Source organism: Chiloscyllium plagiosum, chromosome 1 (genome assembly GCF_004010195.1).
Source record: "Chiloscyllium plagiosum isolate BGI_BamShark_2017 chromosome 1, ASM401019v2, whole genome shotgun sequence".
Classification (NCBI taxonomy): Eukaryota; Metazoa; Chordata; class Chondrichthyes; order Orectolobiformes; family Hemiscylliidae; genus Chiloscyllium; species Chiloscyllium plagiosum.
In genome coordinates this window covers 75,566,130-75,580,228 of record NC_057710.1, presented here as the reverse complement: position 1 = coordinate 75,580,228, position 14,099 = coordinate 75,566,130, and the positions used below count along the sequence as shown (strand labels likewise).

Here is a 14,099-nt window from a genome sequence, read left to right as displayed (position 1 = left end):
AAAACAATCCCAGGCTATCCAATCTTTCCACATAACTCAGTCTCTCCAGCCTAAGGCTACATCCTGGGGGGGATAAATCTCCTCTGCACACTCTCCAGTGGAATCACATCTTTCCTATAATATGGTAACCAGAACCACATATGATACTCTTGTTGTGGCCTACTCAGCAGTTCTATATATTTACTTTGCAGTCTAACCTCCTTGACTTTGCATTCTTTGCTTTGGCTAATGTAGGCAAGTAATGATTTACCTTCTTAACCATCTTATCTACCTGACCTGCTACCTTTAAGATTTATACATTGAGGTACCTCTGTTCTTCAATAACAAGCACCTACCCCTTGCCTAGTTGGTCCCAGTGCACTACTTCACACTGTTCTGGTTTGAATTCTATCTTTCATTGCTCTGTCCAGATGACCAATCCATGCATAGCCTCCTGCAATTTATAGCTATCCTCCAGACCATCCTAACAACTTTCATTCATCCACAAACCATAATATCTACATTTCAGTTCAAATCATTAACAAGAGGCTCCAACATGGTACCAGGTGGAACGCTACTGGAAACTGAACATGCACAGCAGGAATTTAGATAGAGAGGTCAGTGAAGGCCACAATGTTTACGATCTATTCATTTTTGCTCCATTTGTCCCAGCTCCAGCTACATGATTAAACAAACATTTTAACCTCTATAACTACAATTAACCATGGCAACCCTGCTATTGTCACTGCCAAAACTATGGAATCTGAATCTCTGGAAAACCGTGACTAACTAAATTCTCTTTAAAGCTCAAAAAAGATACATCAGTAACATCGGATTATACTCAACAGGAAGTCAAAAGAGTTTGTTGACTAAATCTTATTGTTGCAAGAATTAAAATTTTTACACTTTTAAAAATAAAACGAATTGTCTAACATGAGAAAGGAAGAAACTAAACCAATGCAAAATAATAAAATAGAAAATCTCAAATAAATTGTTAAAAGTATCAAATAAACCAAACAGATGGTAAAAGGGGGAAATAAGTTAACATTCCCAACATACTTAACTTTCAGAGTCAGATTTTTAAAAGTACACCTCCTTAAATGAACTGTTGTTTACAATTATTATACTGCGTGCTCAAATGAAATCCAGTGTCCTCTGCTGGTAGGTAAAGCCCATTGCTTGCTTCAACATACACAATGCTTAGTTTGAAAACATTTAGCTAACAATACAACGTGAATTACTTAAAATTCATTTCCGTGCACCTTGTTATTTGGTGCATTTGCATCGATATTACCTGACAGTCTAGATCCTTTTTTTTTGTCTGTAGGTCTCCATTTTTGAAACTGCAGCAAATGTGATTCAAAGGGAATATCATAAAGGCTTGATTGGAAAAGAGAACACATCACACAATACTTCACACCACTAAGGGAAAAACATGCTCTAAGACCACATGAAATCACTATAGATATAACATACGATAGAGTTATGAGTCCTTCACATACAAAAGAAAGCCAATCAGCTCACCAAGTACAGGTCAATAAAGTTTACAATTAAATATGTTTGAAGACATAGTATTATATACAACGTCCCCAGCAGGAAACAACAAATAATGACCAGCAGATAATTACTATCACTATAAAAAATGAATAAGGGTTATGTATGCAGCAGGATTACTCTTTGCTCTACTTAAAGTCATGCCACAGAATCTTTCACATCCATCTTGCAACACTCCCTTAGTACTGCACTGGAGTGTCAAAACTGGGCCATTCAGCCCATTAAGTCCACTTCACCATTCAATGAGATCATGGCTGTCTTGATAATCCTCATTCCACACTCATGCCTTTTCCCCATAACAGTTGATGCCCTTACTGATTAAAATCGATCTCAGCCTTGAATATACTTTGTGACCCAGCTTCAACAGCTCTCTGTTGTAAAGAATTCCAGATTTCACAACCTTCTAACAAAAGAAATTCCTCCTTGTGTCTATCTTAAATGTATAAACCCAGATTCTAAGATTATACCCTCTGGCCGTGGACTCTCTCACAGGAAGCAACCTGTCAAATCCTCAAAGAATCTTGCTCAAATTTTGAAATAGGTCCAGAGCTCACATTTGAATGTCCTTTGATAGTGGGATGCTCACCTACTTTAGTGTCAGTGTGCGAGACTACTCTGCACTGTGCTCATGCAAATTCAAAATTTAACACAAAAGTTGTAAAGATGATTTCATATAGAGACAGCATCTATTTCCCAAGACAATGTGCAGGAATAAATTCAACGATGCTTTGAAACTGTGAAGATGGCAGAGCAAATTACACAGATGATGAAAAACTGTTTATTACAAAATAGCACATATCTATTTTGTCTGGCAAGTTTTTGCCACTAACAGTTCCAACAATGCAGTGACATACTTTGTTTCCGATAAGAAGAAAATACATTATCAGGAATAGCAACCAACTTCTTTTCTGAAAGCATGATTCATTAAAAGAAATTTAGAACATCCTTTATTAGGGAAGGTGTAAATGAGGATGAACTAAAAGGTTTCAGCAAGGGAAATAGCATCAGCTTTATGTTGCAAACGTTTTGTGTTTGAAGCTCTTTTTACATAACCCCGTTGATCATTTCAAGCCAAAACTGACAGGCATAGATATCAGGTCATTGTTTAATTTAAGGAACCTAAAGGTAGCCTTTTCTAATTTACTATTTTAGGTGTGACCAACATTGAAACTGTAGTTTTGATGAAGCTTTTCTTCAACTAAATGCAAATGAATTTTTTTACGACAAAAAAGCAGATATCAAGTGCTGATTAGGGCTAATTATGAACTTGACATCCATCTGAGTTTTCAATCATAATGTTAAAAATAGCTCTATTCAGTTCTTAAATAGTCACAGTGGTTCAAGTGAACTTGAATACAACTTTCTGATACTGCAAAAGTAAAGAGTAAACTCCAACTTGTCATATAATTACTTTTACTTTAATGTCTATTCCCAAACAAACAATTGCTTTTAAATGCTAAATCTCATATACTCTAAAATATCAGAAAGTGCACCAGTATTAACACTCAACACTTTTTGTGTGGATATAACCCAGAATACACCCAACTCCCATCCCACAACATTTTTCCCATTCCCTAAAAGTCCTAAATCTTAGGCCACATTCTGTTCCCAGAAGTCCACTACTTACCTTATTTATTGATGACTCAAATGAGGAAATAGAACGCTGCATATTCGAGTTTGAAGAAGACACTACAGTTTGGAGCTGGGGCTGGGAAGTTACAAAATAACAGCAAAATTCTGATGAGTCAAACCCCTCTGATGATTCTGACAATTCCTTCCCCAAAATTTGTATTAAATAAAGCTTAGAAATTGTTAAAGAGGGTCCTATGTAACATAATCTTCCTGCAAATTCACTGTCTGAAAATTGCCAAATAAAAACACAACTAATCAATGTGAAAAATATCATTATTTATTCATTTGGCACCTTGTCCTAACCTTATGAATCACAGTAAAATCATCAGATTTTAACTCCAGAGAAGCTCAGTAACTTTTTAATGTGCGGGATTCAAACAAGTAATAAAATTCATTGCATCATCAACCCAGTCAAAGACGTCTGGTGAAATCCCAGAGTATGTAGCTTTGGCTAGTGAAACAAGTAGGCAACCAGGTGTTTGTCAGATTCTTCAGGGTCTTTGGCCTCCTCAGGCTCCTTGGTTGAAGAATCCATGACTATCTTACCTGTCAGTTCTGTTGTGTAACGCCATACCTGCATAAGTTTCTACAGTTGCTCAGCTGAAAGTTCTATGCCAGTTTCCCACATGCAAACAAAAAGAGCTTCAAAGGGTTAAGTAGCCTCAACCTGGTCCCCTTCTTTTTGACATCTGATGCAGAATGTGCCAGTTTGATCCCATTGTAGTAGAAACAGTTGGCAACTATGACTTCTGTCAACATGCCTTTTTCATCTTGACCCTGGCCTCTTGAACAGCTGGATAATAATCCTGCTTCTTACTGATGACCTTGCTAATCCGAGAAATCAAGTGATATCAGCAGTGGTTTTCAAGTTCCATTCAAACCCAATTCTAAGCCTGGAGATTGGCCAAGGTGTAGGGAGACAAAAATGTCAGCTTGACATTCTGAGGCCAGTGATTTTGGGGTCTACAGGATACATGTCCAATGATAGTAATGTTCTCTTTCTCCTGTTGATATATTTTGACCGCTGTCCTGAACCACACCTCAAAAACAGGTTATTTAAGAGGCTTTGTTAGCCTCGCCTTGCATGTGAAATGTTATGATATTTACAAAGCAATGTTGTTTCTTGGATGCACACATCTCAAAATCTCTGCAGGACTTCCTCAGGGTAGTGTGCTAGACCCAACCATCTTCAGCTGCTTCATCAATACCTTCCCTCCATCATAAGGTCAAAAGTGGGGACATTCGGCAACGATTGCATAATGTTCAGCACCATTCACGACTCCTCAGACACTGATGCAGACAATATTCAAATGCATCAAGATTTGGACAATATCCAGGCTTGGGCTGACAAATAGCATTCATTCCACACAAATGTCAGGCTATGACCATGTCCAATAAGCAACAATCTAATCACTGCCCCTTGACATTCAATGGTGTTCCATCACTGAATCCCCAACTATCAACACCCTGGGGGTTACCATTGATCAGAAACTCACTGGACTCGCCACATAAACACAGTGGCTACAAGAGCAGATCAGAGGCTAGGAATAGTGGGGCGGGTAACTCACCTCCTGACTCCCCAAAGCCTGTCCATCAAATAACTACAAGGCACAAGTCAGGAGTGTGACGGAACACTCCCCCCTTGCCTTGAGGGGTCAAAAACAATCAACAGTTGTGACATTATCCAGGGCAAAGTAGGCTGCTTGATTGGCACCACATTCATTACCATCTTCTCCATCCACTACTGATGCTCAGTGGCAGCAGTGGGTGCTGCAGAAATTCACCAAAGATCCTGAGACAGCACCTTCCAAATCCATGACACTTTAATCTAGAAACACAAGGGCAGCACAAACATGTGAACACCAGCATCTGAAGTTCCCTTCCAAGCCACTCACCATCCTGGCTTGCAAATATATCACCATTTCTTCACTGTCACTGGTCAAAATCCTGAAATTCCCTCCCGAAGGGTATATTGGGTCAACCTACAGCTCATGGACTGTGGCGGTTTAAGAAGGCAGCTCACCACCACTTTCTCAAGGGCAACTAGGGATGGGTAATAAATGCTAGCCAGTCAGTGATGCCCACATCCCATGAGTTAAGGGAGAAAAGGTCAAACAATGGCTTTCCTAGCATTCTATGATTTTGTGCTGTTGCATGGCTTAACTCCATTCCCACCCATTAGCAATCATAGAGCAAGCTTACACAAGTTCAGCTAACTGGAGGTTACCAGTGTGGAATTCCAGCTGATCGGAAGCATCGATCCACTAGATTTGCTATTCTGCTCGTAGGAATGGCTGACAACTTTGACATGGCTAGAGATTCATGTCATCTGAATATGACCCCAATGGCAAAGTTAAGGAAAATGGAACTCGATTTGGGCAAGTTCAAGGTCATTGTCTTTGAAGAGATGAATTGGGTTATTTTTTAAATGATAAAAACTAGGAGATGTAAAGAAGGAGATTCAGCAGTACAAGTACACTATCATTAAAGCTAATAGACAAATACAAAAAACAAACATTTTAATGGAATGCTAGCCTTTATCTCAAAGCAGTTGTAATACAAAATGGAGCAACGAGTGTAAGTAATCCTTCGATTATACAGCGTTGAGGTTCAAATTAAAATGGTGTTTTCAATTTTGGGCATCACACCTCAGGACAAATATACTGGCTTCGGAGAGAGTGCTGTGCAGATTGCCCAATGTGATTTAAGAGCTTTTGAGTAGGAACTTGCCTGTATTAAGCCTTCAGGATACATAGTGCATTAGTCACATTGAATACAATATGCAAAAAAAACCAAAGAGTTGCAAGTGCTGGAAATCAATAACAAAAACAAAAATGGCTGGAGCAACTCTGCAGGTCTGGAGAGTATTACGGACCAGGCGAGAACCCCTCAAAACATTTGAAGACGGTAGCCCAGACCCTAACTTTGCTAATTGTTTTAAGCAGGTGTAAGTGGATATTCCAGGAGTGATGTAGCTGGCTTTAAACAAAACACAATTTTGTTCCAGATGAACAAAAAAGAATAGAATATAGAATGCCATAACTTATCTGAATACCCAATCACACCGAAACACAACTTAATGATACTGTTCCAAGTACTTGCAACATCCCCATAAACAACTCCTTGGCAAAAAAGTTAAAATCAAACACAGGCTCTTAGGGGAGAGATGTCATAGAGATGATCAGCTTCTTTGGGTCTCCAGCTTAAACTTGACCAGCAGCTGCAAACCAAACAGCTCGCTAAAACCAATTCAAATCAAACCCTAGACTGGGAGAACTGGCTATTCCCCTTACATTGTACAACACTTAAAAACTTCTTCAAGTAGATAAACCCTAAGATATATCAGAACCTCTGCCTTTCCGACCCCTCTGGAAAAGAAACCAAGGACAACATAACCTTATTAATAGAGTAGCATCGTCACAAGAGAAAGCAGAGTTAATGTTTTGGGCTAAGTGACCCTTCCTCTATGGTATCCATACAAGTTTCAGAGCACCAAAACAAAAACTAAATTACTAATACTTATTTTATTCTGCAGGATGATACTATTTACACACAAAGGCACATATTTTACAGTCATATTTTACGTTATAAAAAGGGTTTAAAGACAAAATTTGAGCCTGCAAACTCTTTCATATTGTCTGGGTACAATGCCCAGACAAAAGTATGACTTTTTATACAAAGATTCCTCTTACTTAATCTTTACTTACAGCATTCCACGTTAGCTTGGCTGCTACCGTCATATTTATAGGTATTATAAGTTCCAGACTATATAATCAAATGGTGTGCATAGGAAGGCTCACAGCATGTTGTTTCTTAATAAAAAGTTGTATTTCTGCAGCTTTTCAGAGCATGGTACAAAAATGGTATATAACACTGCAGGGATCAACATACAATTAAAGCCTCACTTTCTTAAATTTATCACATATTTAAAGAATACCTTCATGTGGGATAGGCTTTTACATATTTTAGCAATACACATTACAAGTTTGGCAAACTTCAACTTACAGTTCTTAAGTTTCATTCTACAATACGAACTCTATTATATAGATTTTTACAAGGCCAGAAAGGCCATTTAAAATCAGGATTAATTGTGTTCCCAGCACTTTTTTTTAAACATTCCTTTATTTGTCATTTTCCCATTTGCTTCTAAAGATATAGGTCAACAAGTATTGGGCATTCTAGATGCACAAGCTTGAGAAAAGTGACAGACTCAACTACAAGGCTCAATCTCATCCTATCCACTGCCAATGTGTGTGCCTTTTAGTACACTTTACAGCAATCAGAAACTGGCCAATCTTCTCTAACTCAGTGACTCTGGACTAACTGTAGATTTCTTAATATGAGAAAAAGTTATGCAAGAAGAATTCAGCTCTTTCTCCACACCCACTGATATTTGGGATAGCATTTCCCCTCAGTCATAATATTTTTCTATCTCAAGTCATAACTCATACAAAAAAATTGCAGAAGTTAAAGCACAAATTCCACTCGTTACATTTAAGTTTCTACAATCTATTGTGCTACTCTTTAAAGTTAGAAAACATGGGACCTGCCCAAAAAACTACCCAGGCTCCCAGGGTAAACTAATCACCTCTGGGAGTTCTATTTGTAAGCATTCATGGAGCTGATAAAAATAAATTGTTGGTTTATCTGAGCACACTAATAGCTGCATACACATTATAAAAAAAAACTTTCAAAGTATTTTTTAAATTTACTAGGAGAATAACTACAGTACATTAATACAACTAGAAATAATTCTCTATTTTTTATAACAAACACAGAATGTTGGAGAAACTCACTAGGTCTGACAGCACCTGTTGAGAGAGAAATGGAGTCAACATTTTGAGTCTGGTATGACTCTTGTTCAGGTTGAAAGGTGTTGGAAAATAACTTCTTTTTTAATATTTCTGACAGAGGCAGAAGAGGGTAGGTGGTAGAGAGACCCAACACAAAAGACAAAGGAATAGTTCTTAGAGGAGAAAGAAAGGGATATAAAAGTGGTGTCAATTAAGTTATGAAAGGGAGAGAACTTGATCAGTTTCTCTAGTTATTGAATCCTCTTCCCCTACACAGTTCCTCTAGCCACATAGTTATCTGTTAGCCACATATTTATCTGTTATGTTTATTCCCACTACCACTTGGCTCTGGTAGCAATCCTGAGATTACAAACTTCGGAGGTACTTTTTTTCATTTAATTCCAAGGTCTCAATATTCTTCTTGTAGGATCTCATCCTTTTTTTAAAAAACTGTGTCTTTGGTTCTGATATGTATCATGACCACAGGTTGTTTACCCTCCCAGTTTCTGAATGTCTCTATTCAACTGCAGACATTCTTCACCAGGGAGCCACATACCATCCTGGAGTTTCTTTTATGTCCACAGAAAGACCTTTCTGCTCCAATTACTATTGAAATCTCTCTCACTATAGACCTGCCACTCTTCTTCCTCCACTCTTGTACACCAGAGCCACCCAGTGTGCCATGGACTTGGCCTTCGCTGATATTCCCTGAGAAGACATCTCCCTCAAAAGTGTCCAATGTGGTACATTTATTGGTGGTAGTGATAATGGGTGTGAGGAAGGGGCACAGTGGACTCCTGAACTAACTGCCTTCCTCTACTGTGCTTGGTGGTCACCCAGTCCCTTTCTGCCAGCACAGTCCCAAATTGTGGCATGACCACTTCATTGGATATGCTGTCCACAACAATCTCAGCATCATGGATGTTCCCAAACGAGTCCATCTCTGAATCATGGTTAGCCAGTAGCTGCAGCTGGACACACATCCTGCACACGGGGTCAACAAGGACACTGGAAATGGCCATGACTTCTCATATAATGGAGGAGGAGGAGCAGACGATGGGTACAAGATCCACTGCATGACATCTGTTTAGATTAAGCTTATTAGTTATTCCCTTTAAAAGAATATTCATTATGCTCAGGACCTTATTTCAGTCCAAACCCTCCAACTGCAATTCAAGTACTTTGGAGACCTTACTATCACTACAACATGGGAATCAAATCTGACAAAATTCTATAACTGAAATTGAAGGTGTAGTAACACAATGAAGCATTCATATTAATAACTATCTTCACCAGTTGCTGTTAAAATGAATGCGTTGAGACACTTGCCCATTGTGTAACCTGTGCTTCATGTGATCAGCGAAGCTGTGAGAAGTTTAACTTGTCACTGCTGATTAAATCAGATTAAATAAATATTTCTTACAATTACTTACATGGAAGTTTCACTTTGCCAAATCAGAAAATGAATTTTAAACAGCACAGTTTTGACTAAAGAAAGGATGCTGCTATGCCATACCAGATGAAAAGATTCAGAAACACTGACAAATAGAAGTGATAAAAAGGCAATGTAAGCTAGCCTTAAGAAAAGTCCTAAAAACTTTACAATTGCATTAACTTTATTATAAAAAAGATGAAATAATTCACTAGAACCGAGACTGCCTTTTGCAGACCCAGATTACACTCTAAGAGGAAAGGACTGCTTGAATTCCTGGAATTGTCCAGGAATTCTGAATCAATAAAGTGTGGAGCTGGAAAAAGAACAGCTGGTCAGCAGAGGAGCAGGAAAGTCAATGTTTCGGGCAGTCTGTGGTTCCACATTTTACTGACTCTGACTCTCAGCATCTGCATTCCTCACTTCAGGAATGTCTGAAGACACGCTTCCACAACACTTCCTTGACACTCCTCTCGCTGTGCTTCCAGAATAACACCAGTTTTCTAGCTGAAACCAACTGGAATTTGCATACTTATATACTGCATAGCCTCCAGTATACCCTATTAATACTTGGCACAAAAATTAGAAAACAATTTTACAATGCTACTTTAAAAACTGAATACTAAATATAGTACAAAACTGTTGTGCAGTGGCTGCTTTTTCAAATGTGAATTTAAATTAGCATTGTCAAAAATCAGTTTTTGCCTTCCAGGAATAATTTTAATTCCCTTCAGAAGCCAAATGGAAACTATGTTGCTGATTATTTTCTTCAAATGTTAAATTTGTTGATTTTCACAGTGTAATAGATGCCATTAGTATGAATGTCAGATGGATCTGGCTTTCAAGCACTCACCTGTTTCTGTTCCTTCAACTTGCTCTGCCACCGCTCTCGTCTCCGTTGTTTTTTTTTCAAACTTTTAAGTTTATTTCTTTGCCTTTTATTCAGTGCTTTTCCACTTAGAGTAGAGAATATGGGAGCATATGGAGGTGATTCATTGCAAGGATTGCTTGTGCTTCCATCGTGCCCTTCCTCCCACTCCTCAATGCTTCTTGCTTCAGTACTCGAATCAGACGACCAACCTCTAAAAGTAGCATTGGCAAATTTGCTCCTGCAATGTCTTGGCACAGATGGTCCAGGATCCAAACTTCCTTGTGCTTCTACAGGACTGGTAGTGAATGATTGAGGACATGCCATAAAATCAGACTCTCGACTGTACTGACTCTGAAATGCAGAACTGCTGGACTCTGCAGATGCAGACTGTTGCAGGTTAACATCTTCTATCAACGGAAACTGTCTAGGACCAGTAATCTCACCTAGATGATGCATTATAACTCCGCAGGAAGCTGATCGTGGACACAATCCATGCATGCTAGAAAAACTAACAGATTCATCCTTTGAGTTTGTGCTGCTAAAATCCAGACTGAGAGACTTTTTATGAAAACCAATCAATGCACATCTGGCTCTCAGAGGCTGTGAAGCAGAAGAGCCTGGCTGTGGATAAGCTTCTTTGAAGTTAAATTCATTGCTGTCAACTTCTACCATTTCTCGGTTGCGTGATCTTGCCTCCAGGCAAAGTGCTTCAGTTATTCTTTCACCATCCATTTTTCTCGAAGAGTGTAAAAAATCTTTAAACACTTTGTTGGACATGATGTTTTCTGTTCCATGCTCCACATTTCCCACAGTTTCTAACTTGTAAATGCGTCGCAGTTTCGGGAGAGATTTCACCTTTGCCGACTCAATTGTTCTGATTAAACATGGTGTTTCATAGTCAGTACGACTCTTACAAATATGTACAGTCACTGCTTGCCCACAAGGGCATTTTGCTTTGCTGACAAAGTTAAAATCCCCTAGGCGGGCCCCACAATGTAGGCAGTTCAGTTTCCCAATTGTCCACCATGACTATGGAAAAGAAATAGAAAACAATCTGGTCATTGTAACAAAAATAAAAGTGGGAAACAGGCCACAAACTCTTTTATACAATTCACAAGGTCAGCTTTTCTTTTCTGTGTGTAGTGTGGAATCTAGTACAACACAGAAAAACCAACACAACAGTAAGGCTGAGACACCTGACGTAGCAAATTGTGTTTTTTTTTTACAATGTAAAATGTAGCAGCGGACTTTAGAAATATATGTTGCCATTGATATTAGTATTTTTCAGCAAAGCCTGAAAATTCCACACTATTTCATGTCAAATTTCAAAAAAGTATAAGACACCATCTTCAACTATGAAAAATATAAGTGGCTTTAATGAACACAAAGCAATAGTATGTGCAACTGAAACCAGACTGTAGGAGTACAGCATATAGTTCAACAAAATCTCAAAGGTAAACCACTAACATACAAAGCATTAAAACATATACAAATTAAATTGTTGAATGGCTTCATTGCTATTTTAGAATCCTCTGAAAAGCATTAAATATTGTTGAAAATAATTATGAATTGGTCAAGGTCAACACGGTTTGTTATGTTTCTTTAGGCCTAAAATGTATGGAAAATGATTTGAAGATGGTACAAATTACATCCTTATCACAGTGAGTAGATATTCATCACAGTGTGTCTTGTAAATTCCAATTCACATCGTTTCTCACCCTAAATAGAACTTTTACTGTAAAGGTTTGTGTTTTCAACCATAATCTAGATTTTGCAAAAAGATACTCAAAAAAAGTCAATTTTTATGGAATCAAATAGCCCTATGAATGCGCTGAATAATCATACAAATGGAAAAGAAGCTCTCGGTATTGCTCACGTAAAACAATTCAAAATTCTGTGGTCTGTGAATGACTTTTGAAAAATAATTAAAATTCATCACTTGTCATTAATGTATTTGTGTCATTCGGCTATGGAAGGAGAACGAATACAAGGCGAATGCAAAAATTACATCTGATTGTATCATGTAATATAAATAATGTGCCACAATATGATAAAGGATTCCTTTTAAATACAGAAAACATTTCAAGAACAAACATAAACACCTTTAATACAAACAATAATAACAACAAAAGTTTTGAATTATATTTGCACTGGAAGAGACACAAAAGTCTGCAGTAGTAATCCTACCTTGGCTGATGACTTAGGCAGGGAACTTACCAGCAGAGAATCGCACCAGTAAGGTGGAGCACTCTGCTCCGGGAAAACAAAATTCTGCATCAAATGAAAAGTAATTCTGAAGTGGAGTGGAAGGGACCCAAGATTTTATTTTTAATTCTAGAAATAATTCTCCTTGAACCACAGAAATTAATTGACAAGGAATGGGAGCATTACAAGGAAGACACTATGGAACTCTTCCTCCAATGTGCTAGTCAGCAGCATTGCATCTGATGTCCAAGAGCCTAGTCTCATGCAGCAACTTGTAAATGTACCTCCTTCACACCCCTGTATTCAGTTTGATTTCAGTGGCAGGAGAGCCTCCATGAATGTCATAGCAGAATACACCCTTGTTTCCAGAGGCATGTGGAGTAAAATTCCCACATTAGCTGTACAATGTTTGGGTCTGGGAGATTGTATGCATAAAACATTCACAGATCTTTAGTGAATGAGTTCAAAATGTCAGAAATTCAAAAGATCTGGGTTCCACCTGTGGGGAAAAAATGCAGAGCTATGTATCCAGTGACCCTTCTTCAGAACTGATTATAGCTGGGAAAAAGACCGGTATATATACTAAAGATGGGGTGGAGGGAGAGAGAGGACTAAATGACAAGTAGAGATGAAGCCCAGACAGAGAACACAATAGTTAGACAAAGGAATGGGTAACGATGATCCTGATAGAATCAATAGCTGCTAATAGAGAATGATTGGTAGCTGACAATGGGATGGTTACTGTAACAGCACATTGTGTATGGGGTTGGGGTAAGGACATGTGCGAAAATACTCAGGCCCTAAAATTCTTGACCTCGATATTGAGTCCAGATTGCTGCAAAGAGCCCCAAGTGGAAAACAAGATGCTGTTCTTCCAGCATGCACTCAGCTTTGCTGCAACATTGCAGCAAGCATTAGACAGATGTTGGCCAGGGAACACCGTGGTGTGTTCAAGTGGCAGGCAACTGGAAGCATAGGGTCATTTTTGCCGACAAAACGCCACCCCACCTGCATTTCATTTTCTCATTGTAGAGGAGACCACATGGTGAGCAGTGAATACATAGACTAGATTGAGTGAAGTGCATGTAAATCGCTGCTTCCCCTGGAAGGCGTGTCTAGGTCCTCGGATATTGAGAAGAGAGGAGGTAAATGGGCAGATGTTATACCTTCTGCAATGGCCTGGTATGGCAACTACCCTGCCCAGAAACAGCACAGCCCAGACCATCCTGGAAGCCAACCTTTCATCCATGGCCTCCATTTACACGGAAAGGCTGCCAATGTCATCGAAGACCCATTGCACCCGGTAATGATCTCCTACAACCCCTTCTGTCAGGCAGAAGATACAGAACCTTGCACTCACGCATCAGCAGGTTCAGGAACAGCTTTTTCCCGGCCATGATTAGACTGATAAATGGACCCTCTAACTTCAAGTAATGCTGATCTTGCATAGCACGCACACGGTGCAATGTAACCTGTATGCTTCTGTCTAGTTTTTTTTTCACCCTATGATCTGCATGTCCTTGCTTACTTTAATCTGCCTGTACGGCTTGTAAACAAAGCTTTTCATTACCTAGATACACGTGACAATAAATCAATCAAATCAAATTTGATTGCATGTCCATCCCCCAACATG

At 38.8% G+C, this 14,099-nt stretch overlaps 1 protein-coding gene across 2 annotated transcripts in view; it reads right to left on the bottom strand.

Annotated features, from left to right (window-relative positions):
• LOC122549665 (E3 ubiquitin-protein ligase RNF180-like) overlaps positions 1 to 14,099 on the bottom strand; it is a 135,857-nt gene that overhangs the window by 96,055 nt on the left and 25,703 nt on the right. For both annotated transcript variants that reach the window (XM_043689494.1, XM_043689501.1), the window contains exon 4: positions 10,244 to 11,290. In XM_043689494.1, coding sequence (XP_043545429.1) covers positions 10,244 to 11,290 — 1,047 coding nt within the window. The remainder of the gene's footprint in view (positions 1 to 10,243; positions 11,291 to 14,099) is intronic.